The 25,220-nt window shown below is 33.4% G+C and overlaps 1 protein-coding gene and 1 non-coding gene across 2 annotated transcripts; both read left to right on the top strand.

Moving 5' to 3' along the window:
- Positions 1-2,116: 2,116 nt before the first annotated feature.
- LOC128032673 (small nucleolar RNA R71) lies at positions 2,117-2,222 on the top strand. The gene has a single exon (XR_008188924.1). It is a non-coding gene; the product is annotated as a small nucleolar RNA R71 (small nucleolar RNA).
- A 13,351-nt stretch (positions 2,223-15,573) lies between these two features.
- Positions 15,574-17,719, top strand: LOC128042885 (uncharacterized). Its single transcript, XM_052634227.1, has 2 exons — positions 15,574-15,768; positions 17,291-17,719. Exons 1-2 carry the CDS (start codon positions 15,574-15,576, stop codon positions 17,717-17,719), a joined length of 624 nt encoding a protein of 207 aa, XP_052490187.1.
- The last annotated feature ends 7,501 nt before the right edge of the window (positions 17,720-25,220 follow it).

Below are 25,220 nucleotides of genomic sequence, written 5' to 3'. Positions count from 1 at the left end.
GTATTGTTTATTATATGCATCTTTAAGTAATGTCTTGCATTAGTAATCTACATCTTTTAATTGTTACATTCACTATGTGTTATGCATTTAATAAAGTCATGCATTATGTAACTCTCATGTTAGTTAAGTTTGCATCATAAATTATGACATGCATTTATGTAACTCCTATGTTAGTTAAAGTTTACATCATTAAATTTAGTCATGTATTAAGTAACTCATTTTTCATTTAGTTTGCATCTTAAACCATGCATTTAAGCATCTTAGTTGTTAAATATGTTTGCGTTTGTTTATATAAGTATGTTATTTAATTTGGCTGTTACTTTTTAATGCATAAGTTATAATGTGTTTACTTTTTCTTAAATAAATTAATTTTTTATTCAATAGTTTGTTGTAGGAAAGTCCAAAAGGCTGGTCACATATTTTAAAGCTACAATAGGACTGTTCGTTTTCCAAGAAGAATCAAATGACGTCACATTCAAATGGTTGTTTAGTTTTGGCATAAAAGAGTGTGCATTTCGTCACTTAATTGATGGTGCATAAAGGGAACATTTTTGGTGGATATTGAAGCACTCAAGGCTCATTATGGTGGCTATTCAAATGGACCAAGAGTGACTCTTCAAGTCTGATCGGTTTCATGCACTCAAAGCTAGTTATGGTACAAATTAAAAAGATGAATACACAAACATTAATGCATTTGGTTAAGGGGAAAATGAAGGGACATCAAGCAGTACATTTAAAGGACCATTAAGCCTTCATCAAGTAAAGAGGCAAGACTTTTTAGCTATGCATGAATCAAGTGAAAAGATATGACTCTTTGGCTACCCATCAAGAGTTATAACTGAATTTTAATATTTTGTTAATAGCTGGTATGAATCTCAAATTTGAATAATCATATTAGTGCCTATAAATAGCTTGTAAAATGATAATGTTAAGGTGAGACTATGAATGAATGTTGAATGAATATTTTTGAGTTATTGTGAGAATTCTATCTCATTGTTCTTGAAAGAACTTACTTAGACTTATCAAGGTACTACATGTGGCGTCAAACCTTTTTCTTTTGAACTTATCATTTCCTTTCTTTCTTTGTTTTGAAGTGTGGCATTCTAACATACTGTTGGTTCCTATTTTGCTAAATAGCGGGTCACAGTTTACTTCTTCTTCTTCAATGACTTGTTTGTTATTTCACTTTATAGAAATTGGGTCACGATCTTTCATATCGTTGGATCATTTCTTAGTGTTTATTTCGTGCAAGTTATCCATCCAACAACATTTCCATCCTTTCCACCGAATCAATAACCATTAATCCCATTTTCACCTTAAAGTCTATTTCAAAATGATACAGCATTAGACGATCGGGCAACTCAACGTCTTGTAATCAAATTCATGATTACGAGCACGCATCATCTTTCCTTCCCTTCAAGGATTATTTTCAGTATTACTAGGAATACTTGTGTCAATTTGTCTTTTCATATCACCAATCATGCTAATCAATTGGCTCATCTAATCTTCAAGCTTAGTAAATGTTCTTGTTGAATTGGTGCACTCAGACTGCACCTATTTCACATCTATTCTCATTGATTGCATCTCTCCCTCAATTCTATCAAGACATTGTCCACATATAGTATGGTCATTGGAGTTGGCCCTTTCTTGGGTTTCTATAAATAAGAAGGTTGATAGTTAGTGTTTTTAACTTGGTTAGAACTATTACCTCCGCTTTGGTTTCCTCCCCATATCAACTTCGGATAATCTCTCTATCCGGTATTGTATTTATTTGAATAGGGATTTGCACCCTATTTTTGATGTAATTCTCATCTTTAGTGGGATTGTTAATGTAGTGGAAGAGTGGTTTGTCTCCTCTATTGATAGATGGTTGATTCTATCCATTAATTGTTTATACTTGTCATCCTCCTAGACAGCCCTCACCGTAGATAGTCTTTGGCCATATGAATATCGTTCAGTTGGAAACTAGCAGGAATTCATTACCATACTTTCTATTAATTCGTATGCATCCTCATATGTTTTATTCATTAGGGCACCTACTACTGCTCCATCTAATTCTGACCTTGAATGCACACCCAACCAATTGTAGAAAATTTGCAGTCATAACTACTCAGGCAATCCATGGTGTAGGCATTCTTGAATCAACATTTTAAAATGTTGCCATGCTTCATGATAAATTTCCCCTTCTAACTATTTGAACATCGAAATTTCCCTTCTAAGCTGGACTATCTTGCTAAAGCGAAAGATCTTTTTTAGGAATTTCCATGCGAGTTTGTCACATGTCGTGATTGATCTTGGTGCCTATGAATCTAGCCAAGAGAAAGCATTATCAATTACTAAAAAGGGGAGCAACTAAAGATGAATTGCGTCATCAGTGAACCCATTATTCCTCGAAACTATAAATTATTTTGGATCATAGCTGGCTTAATCTCAAAATTTTAGCTATGATGGCTGGTCTCGTTATACTCCCTTGAACCATATCCAGATTTGGAAGCGCATATTACCTTAAAGTATTCTTTTTACGCCCCATGTTTATATTTGCAGGTAGCTGTGGTGGTGGTGGTACTAGAATTTTAGGTTGTTATTGTTAGCCTCACCGAACAACGAATTCTCTCGTTATGGTAAATTACCTTCAGTAGGTAGCGGATTCTGCATTGGATGTTGTTGTTATTGCTATTGTTATCGACAATTCCTTCAGATTATTCTTTCTAGATCTATGACTATCTCTATAGGTGTTCCTTTACTACGAGTCATACACTAAACCCAAAAACACAAGATTAGTAGAAATTAAGAAATATAAATTCGTAGCTATAACCTAAAAATTTGCTAACTATTCTATTAATATGAAAAAATTAAAATCAATATAGTGACATTGCGTCCCAGGCAACGGTGCCAATAGCTTGGCCGCCTCCGAACGTAGCAACTTCTAGAGTAGAAATTATGTACAAAAGATATGAAAAGCGATATTCGTAAGTATACAGATCAAGTTGTAATATAGTTATAACGGAGTAGGTTAGTACTCTGAGGATCGTACCCTAAGGAGGCAAGCGTTAAATTAATTCTAACCTAAACATAAATAGATCTAATTAGTACTTTTAATGGATTATAGTATGATGAATAAAAAGAAAGGTTGTGGTAATCTATACTAATAATAATAGGAAAAGAAAGAAACGAAAACAAATAAATAAAGAATAATAAATCAAATAATAAAATATATATCAATTCTAGGCATGGGTGATTAGCTCGCTTCAGTAATAATAACCAACAGTCATTTTGATTTTTCTTGTTCAATCATCCAATCTTCAGTAATAATAACCAACAGTCAATACCCCAAATGGATCTTCCAATCTTTCACTAAAACACTGAGTTTGCAAGAACTACTTACCTCTCGACCTCATAGTCTAAACCAGTTTAGGGCTAAGGTGTTCACGAATAGGCTATACCGAATTTGGGTTAATTCCCATCTTAAGGACTTCCTAGGGTTGATAGGCATAGGGTTTAGGTTCTTCCTCTCTTGAACAGTTTATCCGCAAAGAAACCCCTACAAAATAGTTAATTAATCATACTTGAACTCGCTAATCCCTGACTGGAGGATTAGTTCCTCAGTGATCTAATAAACAATATAAACTTGATGGAAGGAATAGACATGAAGAATAATTCAAGAGGAAAAGTTTAGAAGAAGCCTAATTTGTATTTAGATTTAAGCGTCAAATCATCACAGAGTTTGATAGTGTTTCATAAATCTGATCTCCCCACAAAAGCAAATAACAAGAATTGAAATAAAATCTAAAACCAAAGTCAAGAGAAAAACCAAAGACTAGCTCTAAAGAGAAAATTATACAATATAAAAGTTGTCCATAACATGTGTTAAATGAGCCTATTTATAGGCTTTAGAGTGGTTGTCATCCTTAACCCTAGGTCAGTTGCCATCCTCATGATTAATATTTGATTGTGCAGACCAAAACACCCATGGCTCATAATTATTTCATGTACATAGGTGATGTCGCGACACACTAGGTCCTATGTCGCGTCATCAAGAGTAGTATGCTCATCCTTAGGATAACTTCAGGGGTTTGTCGCGATATCCTCAAGCTATGTTGTGACATCAAAGGAAGTTTTGCACTTCTTTTATTATGTTTCCTATGTTGCGACATCCAATCCTCTATGTTGGAACACAACGACCAGTATTGAGTTAGCATGCCTTTTAATAGTCTCCTACATGCTCACAAAGTATATTAGCTCACCCTTAGGCCTCAGTCGGCCCCTAAGGTCAATAAAAGACCCAAATTACACACTTTAATAAACTTAACTAAATATACAAAAATGTGAATAAAACATAACGAAAACGCGTATGTTCAAGCTCCTAAAGTGCGAAAACTAGTTTAATTCGCTACATTGAATTACAGAATATCACAGATCACAATAAAACATGTTAATCTAAATGAAAATGATATGAGGAGTTAAAGGGGAGTATGTATGTGAATGAGACTTTATGATATGCTTCTGATTCTAAACTCTGGGTACGTGGCTGGCATGAAGATGAGTTGCCTAAGTTGTGTTAAGTTGGCGTCCAATATACGCCCATGTGTTAAGTCTGTTTGTGTTCTATATATGCCATTAGGCATACTATGACTATTGTGTGTAAGTGCCTTTGAAAGGATTAGTTGTATTGTAAGTAAGGATATGAATACTATCTTTTTAGAACTGACTAATTTCGTATGAAATTACTTTGTATTTTTTCCTTTTTAGGCTTGCTGACTAAAGGAAGACTATTTTTTTGAAGGACTACTCTACAGTGCTGCTGCTATTGTGAGGTAACCTTTTTTGTTTTGTATCATGCATAACTCTTAGGGGTGGCATTTGATTATATTTTGGAAATGATCTGTATAAAAAACCACCATTTTGATAAGAAATTTTTTTTATAAGAACCTTATCAAATTTAAATATTTGGATTTGAGTTATCGTATTTTGTTTAATGAACATTACTTATTCAAAGCTTATATGCTAGATGATTTGAACATTACTTTGAACTGGAAATGATGTCACTGAAACCTTTGTAATGTATTAACCTTGACATATTTTGTATTAACAACTTTGTAAAATTTTATAAAGCTTCTGCTAAATGTTTTAAAGTTAGTCTGATTTAATGTGTGACACATCATACTCGGATCCAATTATCAGGTCGGGTTTGGTGTGTTACAAGGTCACTTTGATGAGTTAGTGAAGATAGGAAATTGTCAGAGTGGGTTATAGACTCATAAGGGATAATGCAAATGATATTTAGGGTATTAACGGCATTGTGGAATGCTTACCTACTGGTCCTTTGGGGCGACACCGTGCAAACGATATTTAGGTCCTTCGGGGAAATGATAATGTAACGTCAATGGTATCGACCGATGGTGTTGGTTTTCATCTCTCAATGGAGAAACAAACGACGAATCAATGTCTCAAAAAGCAACTAGTAGTTCTTTTACAGTGGCGATATGGATCGTCCCAATCCTAAAAAAGGACATTTTATTTAAATTCCTTTCAATTTTAAATTCTTAACTTTCATTCAAGTATTTTTAATTATTGAGTTTAATGTTTTAATTAGGGTATCTTTATGTGTTTTACTAGCTTTTACTGACCTAAGAACTGGGGGAAATACAAACGAACTGAGAATGCAAAATTTCGCCCAAGGCGAGGCCGAAATAGTTTTTGACATTAGGACGATGAGCGTCACATCGTCTCGACAATCCCACTCCACATCTAAACGTGGCTTAGCAATGTCACAATGAGCCAACCAAATGAGTAAACAAATAGATGGTGATGTCGAGACATGAAAGGTCATATAGTCCCAACAAGTAACCCCACATCACAATATTTGAACTCGTAACATTACACGAAGTTGTGACGAGGGAGGACTTGACGTCATGATAAGGTGAATATTATTTAATTGTCTCGTCATGATGTGCTCTACCTCATCCGCCCCAAACAATTCTTTCCCTTCCCCTTTTTTGATTTCCACCCTCTCAGCATCCAAGCCACCATCCCTTTTAATTTTTCATTAGTTTAAAGATCAAACTTTCATCTCTTACTTATTTTCTCCTATTTTATTAGCTAGAAAACCCTACCAAACACAATAACTTTCTCTTTTGAAGTTGACCATGATGGCCGATGGGGAAAACACCTGCAACTGATCAAATCATCCGCAACAATGCTTGATAATACTCAATCTCTCTTTTAATACTTTTAATATTCATGTTTGATCAATAGATTAGCGAACCGGGAAAAATTTTTATTGATTAATTCATGTTTATTGGTTGTCGATTATATTCAAATTGGTTACAATGTCGTCTCAAAAGCTAACAACATCTTGAAAATCCACATAACGCAATGTTCCAAATGAGTCCATAAAAGGATTCGTCTCCAATGAAGTGGCCAAATTATTTGGCAACTTCAATAAACCATTAACCGCGTAATGTGGATTCAATTTTGCCACACAATTATTCCATGACCCTATAACCACAAAGGTCGACCAATTATGGTGGAATACATTTTACGGACACCCTCTAAAATCGTCTATGATCTCGATCATTCAGGAATTTTATGTGAATTTTCTTGAAGCCCAAGGAAATAAAGTCTTTGTGAGAGGTGTGTACGTAGATGCCTCTCCAATTTTGATCGAGGCCATTCATAAAACACAATGTTATACCCCTAATTTTTATGAAGATTTAAATGAGGACAATGTGGATTACTATGAGATCATTATTTTTTTGACCAAGGGTCGAGGCCATACAGTCTAAAAGTTGGTAACCATGGAACCATTATGATTTCAGCAATCAAGAATGACCCCAGAAGTAAAAAGTTAGTTATATTTTTTTTTGCGAGTTACCCATGATAGTGCTCTCCTTTTCTATGCCATCTTGCAATGACTGTAAATTAATGTGGATAACCATACCCTTTACAACATGAGACAGTTTGTTGGAGGGCACACATGATGACTTTCGTACCCACAATTAATTTTGAAGATGTGTAGGAGGGCTGAAGTGGAGACCGACCAAGAAGAACCAACTTGCCCACTAAAGACCATATTAAACTATGTCATTAATGCATGGTTCTATAATCAACGTGGTTGACTGGGTAGAGAATAGAAACGAGCATGTGGCAGTACATTGGGAATACACACGAGACCGCGGGCTGCCAGAGTCAATGGAAGAACCCCAGCTCGTACTACTAAGGGTATAATGAATGGGGTAACGTCGACTTTGGTAGCCCTAATGAGTGAAGAAATGGCTCAATGTATGGAGGCATACCTCGAGTACAACACCGAGTGCAAATATGAATATGGGAAGGTAATGAGCCATCTAGCCGAGCAATTCAGCATAGAGTCATTATGATGCCAGCAAACACCTATATTTTGGAAAGCCCCATCTGACACCACAAGACCCATACAGGTCGAACCATCTATTACTCAAGGAAAGGAGAAGGTAGTCAGTTCAAACGAGGGTAGCTACACTGAGGAGTTATATGATGACGATTTTGCTAACCTTTGAGGGATAAAAAATTAAAAGTAAAACAAAAGAAAAATGTGTTTCTTTTATTTGCGTAGGAACTTTACACTTTGGATGACACTATATTGTAGAACTACACTAGTAAGGAGGAGATCAACCAAAAAATTTTAAGGACTTTTCACGCAAAACCATGTAATCTCTTTCCTTGATCTTATTATTGCACATTAGGGAAAATGTGCCGAATAAAGTGTGGGGATGACATAGAAAATTTTTTTAAAAAAATTATTTCATTTGCTTAGCTTTTATATATTTTTAGTAGTTAATTTTTTTCTTTTCTTTTGTCTTTTTTGTTGTGAGTGAGCTTGTAGAAATACAAGTGATTGGTTAGGATCACGTACATAGGTTGTTTGTTTAAACTATAAATTTAGCTTGAAAAATAAATAATTTAGGTTGTTTATATTTGTATCAGTTTATTAGATTGTGAATAGAAAAATAAATTAAATTTAACACCTCTCACCCTTCTCCATTACCAGATTAGGGTTACAAGATTCTACAACAATTAACAAAATAAGATCATGCTATTTCAATTCAAATAATCTTTAAACAATCATCAATTATCAATTATTCAATAAAAACATGTTATTCATTCAAGAACATGCTTAAAATGAGATTTAAAAAGCTTTGAAAATAATTCAGAACAAAATAAGGACTAATTTGAAACTTTTCTAAAAATGTGGGTAACATGCAAAATAGGGTTCACACGGCCGTGTGGAGTTAAACCACACAACCTTGTAATATAGGATCACACCACCGTGAAAAAAACTATGGTCGTGTAGACTACATTTTAAAACATTGCAAACATTCACATGGGCGTGTGGTTGGGTTGTGTGAGAGACTGAGACCATGTCAAAAATCTTACACCTAATTTACCAATGGAGCACGACCGTGTGGAAAATCATGTGTCAAAAAATATGGCCATTATTCAAAAGATATTATCCAAATCTTTAAGCACTACCTAACACATCCTTATGTAAAACATAATATTTCCTAAAACATTTCAAGAATTTAGTCGAAATCATAACACAAACAACCTAAAGTGAACAACCTAAAGTGACACAAACAAGCTACCATTCATAACCAAAGCATTAAAAAAATATAATATTATCATGGTCCATTTATAAATTTCAACCAAACATACAAGAAAATAATATGATTGAGCATTTTTCCATGATTCTTTATCAACCTTATCTTTTAAACAAACCTAAACATACCATAATATCTACTAATATTGACCCTTTAGGTCTCAAGTAAACAACTAGTCCTAATACATGTAAAATCCATCAAAACCTTAATTCTCATTCATCTATTCATGATTCAAGACATCATGTATACCTAATAAGCAACCATTCATCAAAACATTACCATTTCACAATTCTTCATGATTCAAGAATAAGCATATACCAACATGACATGCTCAATCCATTCATTCCATCAAACCAACTAAATAGTCTTATTAACACATTACATTGAAGTCACTTTAACCACATCACAACATTTACCACATAAACCCAAAATAATCTATATGCATGTCACAAAATCGGAATAAAATGAATCAAAATTTACCGAGACTAAAGCTTGTTAGTGTGAACCTTGAAGTTAATCCGGTTACCTAGTTTCATAAAATGTCAACTATAAGAAATAGAAAAATGAAACATAATAAGCTTATATAGCTTAGTAAATTCATAGTTAAATCATAAACAAACTTACCCCATTCAAGTAAATGAAATTTAAACAATTTAGATAAAGATAACCTATCATTCATTTTACAAGAATAGGTGAGATTTGCGAAGATCAAATCATCAAATAATCCATGTTCATCAATAATTTAATCAAGATCATTCATGTATTCAATGAATATCATTATATATATTCAATGAAAATTATTCTTGTGTATAACCATATGTCAATAAATCTTTTGATAATTAATCACAGATTCAACTGGCCCGATGAACTATAGCAACAAAATTTGAATACACGGGTAAATACACCACACTAGAAAGCATTGTAATGCTACAAAAAGGCACCGTAGTGCAAACAAAGGCATGATTTTGCAATCAAAAACACTAGAGTGCAAATAGAGACACTGAAGTGTGAATAGAGGCACCGAACTACAAACCCACACAAACGCGCATTCAAACCCTATTGGCATGCCAATTGTATCTTAATTGTTTACTATGTTCAAGCGGACATTTATGTAGGACTTGTAACATTTAATAATCAGAGGCATTTCATGTTATCACTACACATGCTGTAACAATTTATGTTCATTCTGAAATCCATAAAATCATATTTCCCAATATTTAACAATTCTCAATTTAGTCCTTACTCACCTTAGCATTTGTTTATAACATTTCAATTCCAACTCACAACATTAACAATCTATATTCTTAAAATTCTACATCAAATCATATGTATAGACACATTTTAATACACTATGAACTTACCTAATACAACCAGCAAGTAACTTTGTTCGTAGGGACTATTCTGTATTTTTTCCTTTTTCCTTGATTTTCTTCCATACAATTCAGTCCTTGATCTAATAATAATTCATTTCACATGATCAGCTTTTCTCACTTAAAACCATCCAAATTCATGAATATAATATATTTTATTCATTTTGCACAATTTCCTATAAATTTTACATTTTATTCAATTTAGTCCCTATAAATTTGAAACTATTATATCTTTCAAATTAAGTATTTGATTTTCAATCCGATTACATTTTCATCATTTGACACCCTCTAAAAACATAAATTTCATAAAAAATTTACATTATTCAAATTTTGTCCTTATACACAAAAATAACAAGATTTCTTGAACAAATTAATCTTTAAACATATCTAAACTTATCATGAAACTATTAAACATCCAAAAATTAATTTTTAATCAATGCCAAATTTAGAAATCTCTATACATTTTGAAAACAAAGATACAGATCAACTGAACCTAGTTGCAATTATCTCAAAAACATAAAAGTTACAAATAACAGGCTTAGATAGAACTTACATGCAAGGGCCTAATAGTTTGATCATTCAACACTGGTGTTTCAATTCTTTTGCTTTGAACATTCAGTGGAAGATGAATAAATAAAATGATAATGGTTTTGTTTTATTTAATTCCAACACATTATAACAAATTATAATTATTTTAACATAATAAAATCATTTAAAACAAAGCCTATATGTCCACTACTTTCCACTAGAGTCTAAGTGCCATTTAGATCCCTAAAGAAACACTAATCATGCATTTTAGTTAATAAAATCAATAGAGATTAACTTTTACGTATGTTACAATTTATTACTTATTTCATAATTAACTATCTAATCAACACAAATTAGAACCAAACTTCAATCCACGTATATAATAGCTCTACAAATATTCAATAATAATATTTATGAGTTCGATTTATGAAAACTAGGTCCCGATACCTCATTTTCTAAAAGAATTGACTTTCGGTATGCACCATTTGTACATTGACTAGTTGAAAATTTAATAAAATCTACTAAATTATGATTCAGTATTATACTATATTTAACTCATAAATATTAATTAAATATATATAAGGAATCTCTCGTCGAAATTGTGGTCTCGAAACCATTACTTTCGACACCACTAAAAAATGAGTTGTTACATTAAATATACCAAGTGATAAAGGTAGATACGAATAGACATTTAGGCTTGTTGAATTATTGGATGTTTGAAGTAAAAACTCAGCAAATAAATTCTTAGTTATTGAAATGGTGCAGTATAATAAGTATAATTTTCACAAGCATATCCTTAAATTAAAATGAATTGTGGGAACAAAAGCATTGTAAGTGTGATAAAAGCATAGAACAGGATAAAAGCCAAGAGAATGTTGAGTGTGCATAGTTAAATAAAACTATGAGAAATTGAGAAAAATCTCACTCATATTGGCACAAAAAATCATAAGTGCTTATACTTATAAATCATGTATTAGAGTTCAAAGCATGGATAAAAAGAAACTAAATAGGTAAAATTCAAACTGATTGTATTCTTTAATTATAAATTTTATATTCGTATGTACATTTTGATGGAACTATATGTTTAATTTTCTTTTACTTGTTTACTTTGTAATATTTTGAACTAATCAGTTCAGATGTAAATAACTATAAATTATTCAGACATCAAGGTAGAGTTATGTGTTTAGGCAAATCTTCCTAATGTTAATGCTCTGATCTAATCTCGTGTACCAAATGAGCTCAAGTACATTTTCATTTATGTTTTTTCGTTCAATTTTTTTCTTTTTGTTTTGCTTAATTGAGGACAAGAAAAGACTTAAGTGTGGGGGTATTTGACCTGCTGCCAATTGTAGTAGTAGTTTAGGTACATTCCAGCACTTTAGAGCTTGTTTTCTAGTGATTTTATCATATTTATATTCATTTTTGGTTTTCTTAGTTTAGATTTAATTATTTGCAAAATAAGCGTTTTTACACACTTTTTAGTATCGCGATGATCCATAAAGCCAATTTTGGCCTCAAGAGTGACTAGTGGGTTATTTGAGTGTATAGGGTGCCAATCCAAGCCCAATAGTACAAGAGACAATGTTTGTTTCACGATACAAGGGAGCCGTGTTGCAACACAAAACAATGAAGCTGCCAGGGCTAAAAAATGCATTACATCGTGGCAAGAAATTTCCCCAAGTCACGATGACGTGATGAAGGCAAGCTAAAATGTGCTTGATTCATTGGATGAAAATATTGGGATTATTTTCAAATTAGAACCTAGGCATTTAATAATATATTGTATTAATTAGTATCTAAGTGTATCTAGGGTTGTGTGGGCACCAAGTTATGTGTCGCCTATACAAGCCATTTTAAGGTCAAAGGAATCAGAGGACGAGATTTGACGTAGACAGTTTTATTCAGTTTTTAGTTGTAATTTATTTTTTTGTTCATGTAATCAAGATTCTTTCTATCTCGATGTGAAGATAATTGTGGGCAGAAATTGCTCCAAAATCACTCTTCAATATATTTATTGAGCATTGTCTTTGCTCTTCTATTTTATTCTTTTATTTATATTTTGTTTATCTAGTAGGTAATGTTTGTATGAATATTAGAATAAATTCTTATGTTTTATTTATATCTTGCATGATTAGTTTATTGAACTTATTAATTAATTAAGTCGATTGATTAGCAGAAGAATAATGGTTTCTTAATAGGAATTAGTTGGTATAAATTATGTGTGCCTAAACCCTTGAATTGATGACCCTGGGAAGTAATCTAGGTTAAACGAGAGCGGGAGACAATTTTCACAAGTAAATCATAATTTATCTCGGTGAAAAAAGTGAGGTCGGGAGATAACCGAGTATTTGTCAATTAATTAATTACTAGAGGTCAGGTGGTAATACTGGTTAATTAATAGCTAATTCACCAAAAACACAAAGTTCTAAAATTAGTTTATCTTAAGCATGTTAATTAAAGACTAAATCAATCCTAGACTAGAGGCTCATATTGTTGATACTAAGAATAGGAAATTCCATGAGGTTAGTTTAGGTTAATTAATTTAATTATTTAAATTAATACTTTAATTTGGATTCACACTACTAACTTGTGACTTGATTAGATTAGTAATTTTTTTATAATTAATTTAAATATGAATAAGATGAGTAGATCTTGATTAGTTTTCAGTGGTTCAACGTTCAGGGTCTTTTGATCTACTCGAAGGAAGCCCAGATCTGATGTTTAAAGCTGTTGAAGGTGAGCACTTCGTGATCTCTTTGTGAGTGTTCGTGAGGGTTAGGTAAGAATTATGTGAGGATATCATGAGGGTCCTGTGAGTACCGTATGAACTCTTTTATGTATGTTTCATGTATGTCTATATGCTTATTTATTTTGTGTTAAAAGAATGATCTGTGAAACAAAATGGAAGTTATGCATGTGTGAGATGTTGATTTTGTGAAAATGTGAATTTGATAAACTTGGGTTGTAACATCCCGAAAGAGGGCCTAAACGAAACAGTATAATTATTTATGATAAATGTTGTTATTTATTTTCTTGTAAACTTACTAAGCTTTAATGCTTACCCCCTTTGGGGGTCTTAAAGACGTCGGTGATCGTTTCAGACTATCAACAGAGCATCTCGGTATTTTGTGATCAAAACGTTTTAAGTTATGGCATGTATGGGGACTTAGTCATTTTGTGTGTATCCTTATGATATGGCTAATGAATAGCTATTAAAATGACTATTTAAGAACATGTTTTGATGTTATGTATGCCTAAATGATAGTCAATACAAAGAAATTATAAAAGAGTAAAAATTTGCAATGGAATAGTTTTTGGACAGCAGCATTGACGTGATTTTGTAAAATCACAAAGGATAGTAGAAATGGAATTAGAGAGTGAATGAGATATAGATTTAAAGATTATCAAGTCTATTTTCATATGAAAGAAACGATGTAGGCAAAGTAATTTTATATTATGAGATATTTGAATTTTCGTGAGACAGGGTTAGAAATGTTTTTGAAGTCCCATGTTCTGAATTTAGAAAATCATTAAAAATTGTACAGAAATAATTATGAGTCACAATTTATATTTCTAGATTCCTTTGTGTGTCTATTTTCAGTAGAAAAAGCAGAAGTATCATATGAAGTCTGTATAATGAGATAATTGATTTTTAGTGAATAGATGTTAGAATTGTCTAATAGTGAAATAGGAAGACTTTAATGAATAAAGTGTACTTATTGGCTAAGCAAAAAATTTTGGACATTTTATGGTAAGAAGACATATGAGTCTAGTTTTAGGAAAAATTTACGGATCTAAATTTCAAGTTTTTTAACTCGAGTTATAATTAAATTAGTGACTGTTACGCAGGTGGACAATTTTATTGTAAATAGTGAAATAAATTATTTTGATTTGTTAAAGTATTCGAAAAATTTGTAATGTTCCCGGTTTGGACCTGAATCATTTTCGTTACATGGTTTAGGGCCTCAAGGGTTCTTTTTAGGGACGTATTAAATGAACGTGAGCGAATTAATTTTAAAAGTAAATTTTTATGCTCCGAACTAGTAAGTTAAGTCAGATAACGTCTCGTGCTCAACTTCGGCAACGGTCTCAGGTAAAGGGTGTTACATTTATTGGTATCAGAGTGAGAGTTTAGTCAGTTCTTAGAATATTTAGTATGAATAAGAGTCTAGCTATACATGCCATACTTGTATTTTGATAGTGTGATGACTCCTGACGATTTTAAAATGTTTTTCTTTTATAGTTATGGATCCCAAACGAGCTAGTGCAGATGATGTAGAAAGTAATACGCCCGCTCTCGCAGAAGGGACAATGCTACCAGATAGTAGTGAAAGGCCCGTTACAGTTAGTCAGGGAGGAGGGGCTCCAGAAGCCTTCTTCCAAGCTATGAATGAATGGTTTGCCGAGTTAGTTCGTACAGATTCGACTGTTAGACCTCCACCCCCTATGATTCTCCGATCCCCCATGTAGCTCCCCCAGTCATAGGTACAATTATAAGAGAAAGGCCACCAGTTGATAAGATTAGAAAATAAGGGGCTAAAGAGTTTCGGGCTACTAAAGATGATGATGCAGAGAGAGCAGAATTTTGGCTCGAGAATACTATCAGAGTGTTTGATGAGTTATCGTGTACACCTGAGGAATGCATGAAGTGTGTTGTCTCACTCCTTAGAGATTCAACATATTATTGGTGGAAGACTCTTGTCTCAGTTGTACCGAGCGAGAGAGTTACTTGGGATTTCTTTCAAGAGGAGTTCCGTAAAAAGTATATCAGTCAGAGATTTATTAACCAGAAGAGAAAAGAGTTCCTTTAGTTAAAGCAGGGTAAGATGACTGTAACCGAGTATGAACGTGAATTTGTCAAACTCAGCAAGTATGCTCGAGAGTGTGTATCTACAGAGGCTATCATGTGCAAAAGATTTGACGATGGGCTCAATGATGGTATCCAACTGTCAATGATGATATCATGTGCAAAGAAGTTGTTAAAAGAAAAAGAAAAGGGCAAAGATGAAATTGAGGTTCAAGACACGAAGAAAATGTAGATGAGCAGATCATTTCAGTCTACATCCAAGAGGCCAAGAGAGTTCTCTATTAGATTGAATTTTTCAGCCGGGTATCCTAGCCGAAACAGAGGTAGAAGATTTGTGGGTTCAAGAGCTCAGACTACTACAGTCGCAACTATGGGTAGTACTCGACCACCTGGTGAGAGTGTGCTCAACGTGGTGGACGTCATCTCGGTAAGTACCGAGCAAATCAAAATGCATGTTTCAGATGTGGTGCACTAGATCATTTTATTCGGGATTCCTGAACCAGTTAAAAGAGAAGTAATATCCAATGCAAGATCGGGAAATGCTCCCACTAGAGGCAGACCACAGAGGAATCTGGGAGTTGGAGCAAGTAACAGTTGGAGAAAGTAATATTAGTGCCATTAGTTTGTGAGTTTTCTGATGTGTTTTTGGAAGAATTGTCAGGTTTGCCTCCTATTAGAGAAGTTAAGTTTGGTATTGAGTTGGTTCCAGGTACCACTTTCATTTCTATTGCTCCTTATAGAATGGCCCCGTTAGAATTCAAATAATTGAAAGCTCAATTGTAGGAATTAACTGATAATGTTTTTGGAAGGCCTAGTTGTTCTTCATGGGGCACACCAGTGCTATTTGTGAAAAAGAAAGATAGTTCGATGAGGTTATGTATAGATTATCGACAGGTTAACAAAGTAACAATAAAGAATAAATATCCACTGCCTAGAATTGATGATTTGTTTGACCAATTGAAAGGAGCCACTATTTTCTCCAAGATAGATTTGAGATCTGGTTACTATCAGTTGCGGGCTAAAGAGTCAGATGTTTCGAAGACTGGTTTCCGGACTAGGTATGGTCACTATGAGTTTCTTGTGATGCCATTTGGTTTGACTAATGCCCCTGCCATATTCATGGATTTAATGAACTGAATCTTTCGACCGTACTTGGACAAGTTTGTAGTTGTGTTTATTGATGGTATTTTGATTTATTCTCCTGATAAGATTGAACATGCCGAACATTTGAGAACAATTTTACTGATTTTGAGAGATAATTAGTTGTATGACAAGTTTAGCAAAAGTGAGTTCTGGCTTAGAGAAGTCACATTCCTTGGACACATTGTCTCAGGTGATGGTATTAAAGTTGATCCGAGTAAAATTTTAGCAATTGTTGAGTGGAAACCACCCAGAAATGTGTCAGAGGTTAGAAGTTTTCTTGGATTAGTTGGTTATTACAGACGATTTGTAAAGGGATTTTCCATGATAGCTACCCCGTTGACAAGGTTGTTACAGAACGATGTCAAGTTTGAATGGACTAAGAAGTATTAGCAGAGTTTTGACAAGTTAAAGGCATTGTTAACTGAAGCTCCTGTTTTAGTACAGCCAGAACCGGGTAAAGAATTTGTGATTTACAGTGATGCATCCTTGAATGGATTGGGTTGTGTACTTATGCAGGAAGGTAAAGTAATAGCATATGCTTCCAGACAGTTAAAGTCACATGAGAAAAACTACCCGATGCACGAGTTAGAGCTAGCTGCCATTGTACTTGCGTTGAAGATCTGGAGACATCAATTGTATGGTGAGAAGTGCCAAATATTCACTGACCATAAAAGTTTAAAATACTTGATGACCCAGAAAGATTTGAACTTGAGGCAAAGAAGATGGCTAGAGTTGATTAAAGATTATGAGCTAGTGATCGACTATCACCCGGGTAAGGCAAACGTTGTTGCTGATGCTTTGAGCAGAAAGTCTTTATTTACATTGAGATGATGGTAAATACTAGCTTGGCTTTATCAGATGATGGTTCTATTTTAGCTGAGTTGAAAGCTAAACCGATGTTTCTTGAAGAAATATGTAAAGCTCAGAAAGATGACAGTGAGTTGCAAACTAAAAGAGCTCAGTGCGAGTCAGGTGTTGAGTCTGACTTTCAGATTGGTTCTAATGGTTGTTTGATGTTCAAAAATTTGATATGTATACCGAAGTATGATGAGCTTATTCGAAAGATTTTACAGGAAGCACATAGCAGTTCTTTTTCTATTCACTTAGGTAGTACAAAGATGTATAATGATTTGAAGAAAATGTACTTGTGGACAGGAATGAAAAGAGATATTTCAGAATTTGTTTCTAGATACTTGATTTGTCAGCAGGTAAAAGTCAAACATCAGGTACCTTAAGGTTTATTGCAGCCTATGTTAGTTCCTGAGTGGAAATGGGACCGAGTTACCATAGATTTTGTGTCAGAGTTGCCGTTGACACCGGGAAAGAAAGATGCAGTATGGGTTGTGATTGATAAGCTAACTAAGTAGACTCATTTTATCCCAGTTCGTATGGATTATTCACTTTATAAGTTGGCCACGTTGTATATTTCAAAGACAGTCAGACTACATGAGTACTATTATCGATTATCTCAGATAGAGATTCGAGATTTACTTCGCAGTTTTGGAAGAAATTGCAGGAAGCTTTGGACACAAAGTTGAGTTTTAATACAGCTTTTCATCCTCTGACCGAGGTCAGTCAGAGAGAGTTATTCAGATACTTGAGGATATGCTCAGATGTTGTGTTTTATAATTTCAAGGTAGTTGAGAGAAATATTTGTCGTTGGTAGAGTTTGCCTATAATAATAGTTATCAGTCGAGTATGAATATGTCACCTTATGAAGAACTGTATGGACGTAAGTTTCGTACGCCTTTGTATTGGACAGAACTTAAGAAAAATCAGATTTACGGGGTTGATCTAGTTAAAGAAATAGAAGAGAAAGTAAAAGTCATTAGAGATTGCTTGAAAGCAGCTTCAGATAGACAGAAATCCTATGCAGATTTGAAATGAAAAGAGATTGAGTTTCAGGTTGGTGACAGGGTATTTTTGAAAGTATCCCCGTGGAAGAAAGTTCTCAATTTGGCAAGAAAGGCAAACGAAGTCCACGTTTTATTGGACCGTACGAGGTGACTGAAAGAGTTGGGCCCTTAGCATATCAGTTAGCTTTACCGACTAAGTTAAAGAAGATTCATGATGTGTTCCATGTGTCTATATCGTTCAGATCCGTCACATGTGATTTCTCAAACAGAGGTTGAGATTCAGCCAGACATGACTTACGATGAAAAATCGGTAAATATTCTAGCTCGAGAGGTCAAACAACTAAGGACCAAAAGTATTGCACTTGTGAAAGTATTATGGAATAGGCATGGGGTAGACAAGGCTACATGGGAGCCCGAAGAGGCTATGTGAAAACAGTATCCAAATCTCATCACAAGTAAGATTTTCGGGGACAAAAATCCCTAAAGGGGAGAGAAATGTAGCATCCTGAAATAGGCCTAAACGGAATAGTGGTGGTGAAAACATGAATCCAAGATAGAAAAGTTTATTGTGATTAATTTTTATGATTTATCGATTGATTGGATGCATGCTGTAGAATACCGATAAGAAATTTCAGTGATTGCATGTCTGAATTGCATATTAGGATTTAATTGCAAAAGTGGATAAATATGAGTTTTAGATGATAAAGGATTTAATTGAAGTGCATAATTGAAGTAGAGGTCCTTAAATGGTAATTAGACCATTAGATTTTCATGGAAAAAAATGGGCATGCATAGAAAAAAATAACTAAATATTTAATGAAGGGCATTTTAGTCATTTGGTAATAAAAAGAATTAAAAAGGGAAAAAGATGGCAAAATGTGTTCATCTTCTCCATAGGGTTGAAACTTCAAGGATACCATAGCTAGGGTTTCTTCACTTTCTCAAGCTCATAGTAAGTGCATCCGAGCTCCGTTTTTAATATTTTTTTTACGTTTTTGGAGTTCTCATAGCTCGATTTAGCTTATTCTACTATTAATTCATGTTAGGATTCATATTTGGAAAAATACTCATAGGTGAAATGTGTTTATTTTGATGTTTAATGGTAGAATATGAAGCTTGAAATTATGTTAAACAACTTTTGCTAGGCGATTTTAAGTGAAAACAAGTAAAATGACATAATCGGTAAAAATACCTAATGTTCATAAGTAAATGTTAGAGTGGGAATTTCATGTTTCCATACAAGGAAAATATGTTCAGCATGTCATAAAACATAATAATAAGGGATGAAGTTTAATTTTCGAGCTTTGGGGTAAAAGTGTAAATATGTAAAAGTTTAGGGGTAAAATCATAATTTTGTCAAAGTTCGAGTCAATGACTATTTTGATGAATGTGAGTATTAAATAAGCTAAATTAGCTAATATAGATCAAGAAGAACGAAATTTAGAGTTAGACCAGGGAAAGAAAAAGGTTAAGGACTAAGTTGCTAGATTTGATCGTATTTTGTACCGAGGCATGTTCACGGCAAATAAATGTAGTATTTCAATAATTATTATTAATGTTGTTATTTTCCAGCAATTATGTATTAATTTCGTGAAATTATTTAATGTTGAGTCAAGTATGAGATGATAGAGAATCAGTATTTAAAAGTCCCGTTGCATTAGGAATGTATCGAATACAAATGTCATGACATTAAGAGGATGAGATCCCATGTAAGACCATGTCTGGGACATGACATTGGCATTATTGAGATTTTGAGAGGTCCCACGTAAGACCATGACAGGGACATGGTGTGGCACCAAGATGAGAGGTCCCCCGTAAGACCATGCCTGGGACATGGCATGGGCACCGATATGAGAACTCCCATGTAAGACCATATCTGGGGTATGACATTGGTAGTACAAGAAACATCCCATGTAAGACCATGTCTGGGACATGACTTTGGCATGTTATTATCAGACAGGAGATCTGAGGATCTTAGTATTCCAAGTAGTTCAACAGGTTAGTAAGTAGATTCAGTTATCAGTTATCAGGTTAGTAAGTAGACATGAAAGTTTAGGTAAAAGCATAATAAATAGATTCAGGTGAGTTATAAGGGTTAAGAATATCTCGGTTATCAGTTAAGAAAGAAATTTCTGCAAGGGAGGAGTAAGTTATAATCATGAGTTATTTAAGTAAGCAAGTAAGTAAACAAGTAAGAGAGTAAGTAAAAAAGAAAGTAAAGATCATGATAGTTAAATGGCTATTTAACTATTTAAGAACATGTTTTGATGTTATGTATGCCTAAATGATAGTTAATACAAAGAAATTATAAAAGAGTAAAAATTTGCTACGGAACAGTTTTTAGGCAGCAGCATTGATGTGATTTTGAAAAATCACCAAGGATAGTAGAAATCGAATTAGAGAGTGAATGAGATATGGAATTAAATCTTATTGAGTATATTTTCCTAAGAAAAAAATGGTGTAGGCAAAGTAATTTTATATTATGAGATATTTGAATTTTAGTGAGACAGGGTCAAAATGGTTTTTGAATTCCCCTGTTTTGAATTTAGAAAATCATTAAAAATTGTACAGAAAGAATTATGAGTAATAATTTATATGTCTAGATTCCTTAGTGAGTCTATTATTAATGGAAACAAGCAAAAGTATCATTTGAAGTCTATATAATGAGATAATTGATTTTAGTGAATAGAGGTCAGAACTGTCGAATAGTGAAACAGGGGAGAATTTAATGAATAAATTGTACTTACTGGCTTAGCCAAAAATTCTAGAGATTTTATGGTAAGAATATATATGAGTCTAGTTTTAAGGAAAATTTACGGATCTAAATTTTGAGTTTCATAACTTGAGTTATTAAATTAGTGATTGTTATGCAGGTGGACAATTTTATTGTGAATAGTGAAATAAATTATTTTGATTTGTTTAAGTATTCAGAAAATTTTTAATATTCTAGGTTTGGAACCGAACCATTTTTGTTGCATGTTTTAGGGCCTCAAGGGTTCTTTTTAGGTATGTATTAAATGAACGTGAGTGACTTAATTTTAAAAGCAATTTTTTATGCTCCGAACTAGTAAGTTAAGTTAGATAACGCCTCGTGCTCGACTCTGGCACGGTCTCGGGTAAGGGGTGTTACATGGATGCGTGGTTTGGTGCCTAAATGAAAATGCACCTTTTCTATGAAAAGAAAAGTATGAAAAAAATGAATATGCAAGAATGCATGAGCTGAATGATAGGTTTCTATTCTAAAGAAAGTGTGTACACGTATGAATGTGCCTGAACCTATGATTATGTCATGAACAAAAGTTTATGCACGAAGTTCAACCACATGAGTTACATGTCTGAAAATGTAAATGCATCTGCATGTTAAAGTCTATTGCAATGAGTCAATTAAGCATAAGTCTGCATATCAAGTCTACTTGTGTGTGAGTCTGTCAGGACAGTAAACACAAATTCTGGTATGGAAGTCTATGACCATGGCAAGAAGACCATATAGTGTAAGGCTTAGTTGTTTGCTATGGCATCATACAGGGAAAAGAAGAGCATATAGTGTAAGGCCTAGCCATTTGCTGTGGCATCATATGGGGTAATGAAGACCACATTGTGTAAGACCTATTCTGGGAATATGGCGTCATGTACAGAAAAGATGAAAATGATGGTTGGATGAGTACCAAGCAATGAGGGGAAAACCTCATGACAATGAGTTTAGGAAAATCCCTATCATCGAAAGCATCATTACCTAAAAGTGATGCCTTTGTGGCTGAATCTATTATATGTGGAAGCCTTTGTGTGTATTCTCTGTTATATGTAAACTATTGTCCACGAAACTAACTAAAATTTTGACAAAGGCAACTGCAACTATTAATTAATAGTATAGCTACGGTGAGCAAAGATATATTTCCCATGAAGACTAAAAGTACTAGTAATTACTGTCTTTTTATTATTTAGTCGAATAATTCGAATGATTGATTGAAAAATAAAATTAACTAAATTAATTGCTAACGAACACAACAAAGAACAATTATGGAAAATAATTGAATAATAACAAAGAAGTGAAACAATGCCCATGAAAGTATTCACCTAGATTTCATCTATCATTATCAACTGAAATTATATAATTTATTTACTTAGTAACTTGATCCCTTGAAATCCCTAAATTATGCTAATATCTCTTTCAAGAGTAAAAGCAACTCACTCTAGGTTAATTAATTGAAATTTCATTCTAATTAAAACTCATATTATCGTATTAACACAATTTATGGATTCCACTATTAGATTTTACTCCAATTCGATAGATTTATGTTGTCATATTTTTGGATTGCATGCAACTCCACTCAATTACACAAGATCTACTCTTAAATAGGGTATATTTCTCTTATTTAAGCACATCAAATATGGATCAATAATCTAGAAATATTAAACCAAGAATTAAGCACACATAATTGAAAAATAAGAAACTAAGTATTTATTGTGTAAAATAAAAGTCAAACGACAGAATCCATAATAGGGTCCATCACCCTAGGTATATAGAAAATTAGTTCATGCTTACAAATAAAAACAACCAAAACACAATATAACCATCAGAAATAAAGAAAGTCATGATAATCTCTAGAGAACTTGAATGGGAACCTTCAATCTTGACAGAAACAGCTTCAGAATCGACTTCAATGGTGTTTTTTGAGTTGTTTTCTTGAATATTCTATGATGACCCACTCTTATCTTCTTATTTTTTGTCATATATACGGCTTAGAATGCCCAAAAAACCTAAAAAACCACTTTTTTTTCCATTCAGAGTGCAAATCGGCCCGACCTACCACAAGGTCGTGTGGGTCACACAGTTGTGTGGTCAGGCCATATGGAATGGGTCAGCTCGTGTGGCTCTTGTAGCTTGCTTTGATTTTTTGATTTTCACTCATTTTTACTCCTTTTGCTTCCAAATGCTCTATTAAGCATGAAAATATGAATTTAAAGTATTAGGAGCATAAAATTCACAATTAAAAACATCGAATAATCACCCAGAAACGAATTAAGAATAAGGTTAAAACATGTTACTTTTATCACTTATGAAATATCCCCACACTTAAGCGTTTGCTTATCCGCAAGCAAAATTCTCAACCCACATTGAAGATAACTTTCCTCAATTTATTATTTCCACCGATAATGTCTTAGGATAATCTATAGATAATCATGCATTGTAAATTCAAACAAAAATGACGTTAAAGAACACAAACAATCCAAGAAAAAAATTGTAAGGTATAAAACATAAGCGTCTCCCCTATCTCAATAATTACCTGAAATTGAAATTTAAAAAGATTTAACACCCTCGCTAAGAATCACTTAAAGAAACCAAAATGTCTAAGGTTCAAGTAATGTGCACTCAAAAATCAAACAAGAAATTCTATTGCCATAAGCTTTCGTGAAAATCAAGTTTCCACCACTATAGAATCAAATGATACACCAATCAAGAGGTCTTTAAAAGGTTGTAATGGGCTTAGGTTAAGGCTATGAAAAATGTCAGAAAAGTTGGTTACAATCAAGAATCTAGTTGATAAGTTACCAAAATACAAAAAAAGTAGTCGTTTTATCAAAAGAATTTACATCAAAAAGGAACAAAAAAATGGAAATGATCTTGTCAATAAAATATGAAACTAACAATTCAAGCTTGATTTGCCTTAATTCGGTGTAGCATATTAAACTAGTTTTAGTACTTTGGGAGCTTGAACATAAGTATTTTAGTTAGTTTTTAATTACTTTTTACAAAGTTCAGTTAAGTGTAATAAAATGTGTTATTCGAGTATTTTATTGACCTTAAGGGCCAAAAGAGGCGTAAGGGTGAGCTAATACATTTTGTGGGTGTGTAGGAGATCATTAGAAGGCATAATAACTCAATATTGGTCACTAGGTTGCAACAAGAAGCATTAAATGTCGTAACATAGGGATCAAAACTGAAGAAGTCCAAGACTGCCATCGATGTCGTGACACAGCCTGAGGATGTCACGACATACCCCTAAAAATACCCCGAATTTGAACATACTACCCTCAATGTCGCGACACAGGACCTGTTATGTCGCGACATAACCTCTATACGGAAAATTAATATGAGCCAAGGGCATTTTGGTCTACACAATCCAACTTGAAAGCTTGGGCGTTTAAAGACGATGGCTATCCTAAGTCTATAAATAGGCTTAGCTAACACATGTTATAAACACCTTTTTCTTTTGTATAATTTTCTCTTTAGTTTTAGATTTTAGTTTTTCTTTTCCTTTAAGGTTTAGAATTTATTTCCATTATTGTTTTTTACTTTCGGGAAGAAATCACATTCTAAAACTTTTCTGAAACTATGTAAGGATTCTGCACTTTAATTCTACACTTTAATCACATTCTAAATCGTTCTTTATGTTCATTCTTTTATTCAAATTACATTTTTTATTAGATCCACGATGAACTAATCTTCTTGTGGGGGATAACCAAGTGGAGCTATGAGTAATTCACTATTTGTAACAGTCATAACCCGTATCCGTCACCAGAATAGGGTTACAGAGCATTACTGTAAAAACATAACTTCAAAACATACATCTCATACATTAACATAAACATAGCATAAATCATTCATTTATATGCATATTGTCTCTTAATCGAGCCTTCAAGGCCTTAAAAATACTTTAGAAACAATTCGAGACTAAATTGGAACTATTTGGGACATTTAGGAAAAAGCTGGAAAAATTGAACTGCAAGGGTCACACGGTCGTGTGACTCACATGGCTGAAACACACGCCCATGTCTCAGGCTATGTAACTCTCGAAATAGCCACACATGCCCGTGTGTCAGGCCATGTGCTAGGTTGTGTAATAGCCTAACTTGTATGCAATAAAATCTACAGGGGACA

This window comes from Gossypium raimondii, chromosome 1 (genome assembly GCF_025698545.1).
Source record: "Gossypium raimondii isolate GPD5lz chromosome 1, ASM2569854v1, whole genome shotgun sequence".
Taxonomy (NCBI): domain Eukaryota; kingdom Viridiplantae; phylum Streptophyta; class Magnoliopsida; order Malvales; family Malvaceae; genus Gossypium; species Gossypium raimondii.
This window is presented reverse-complemented; position numbering and strand designations above follow the sequence as displayed.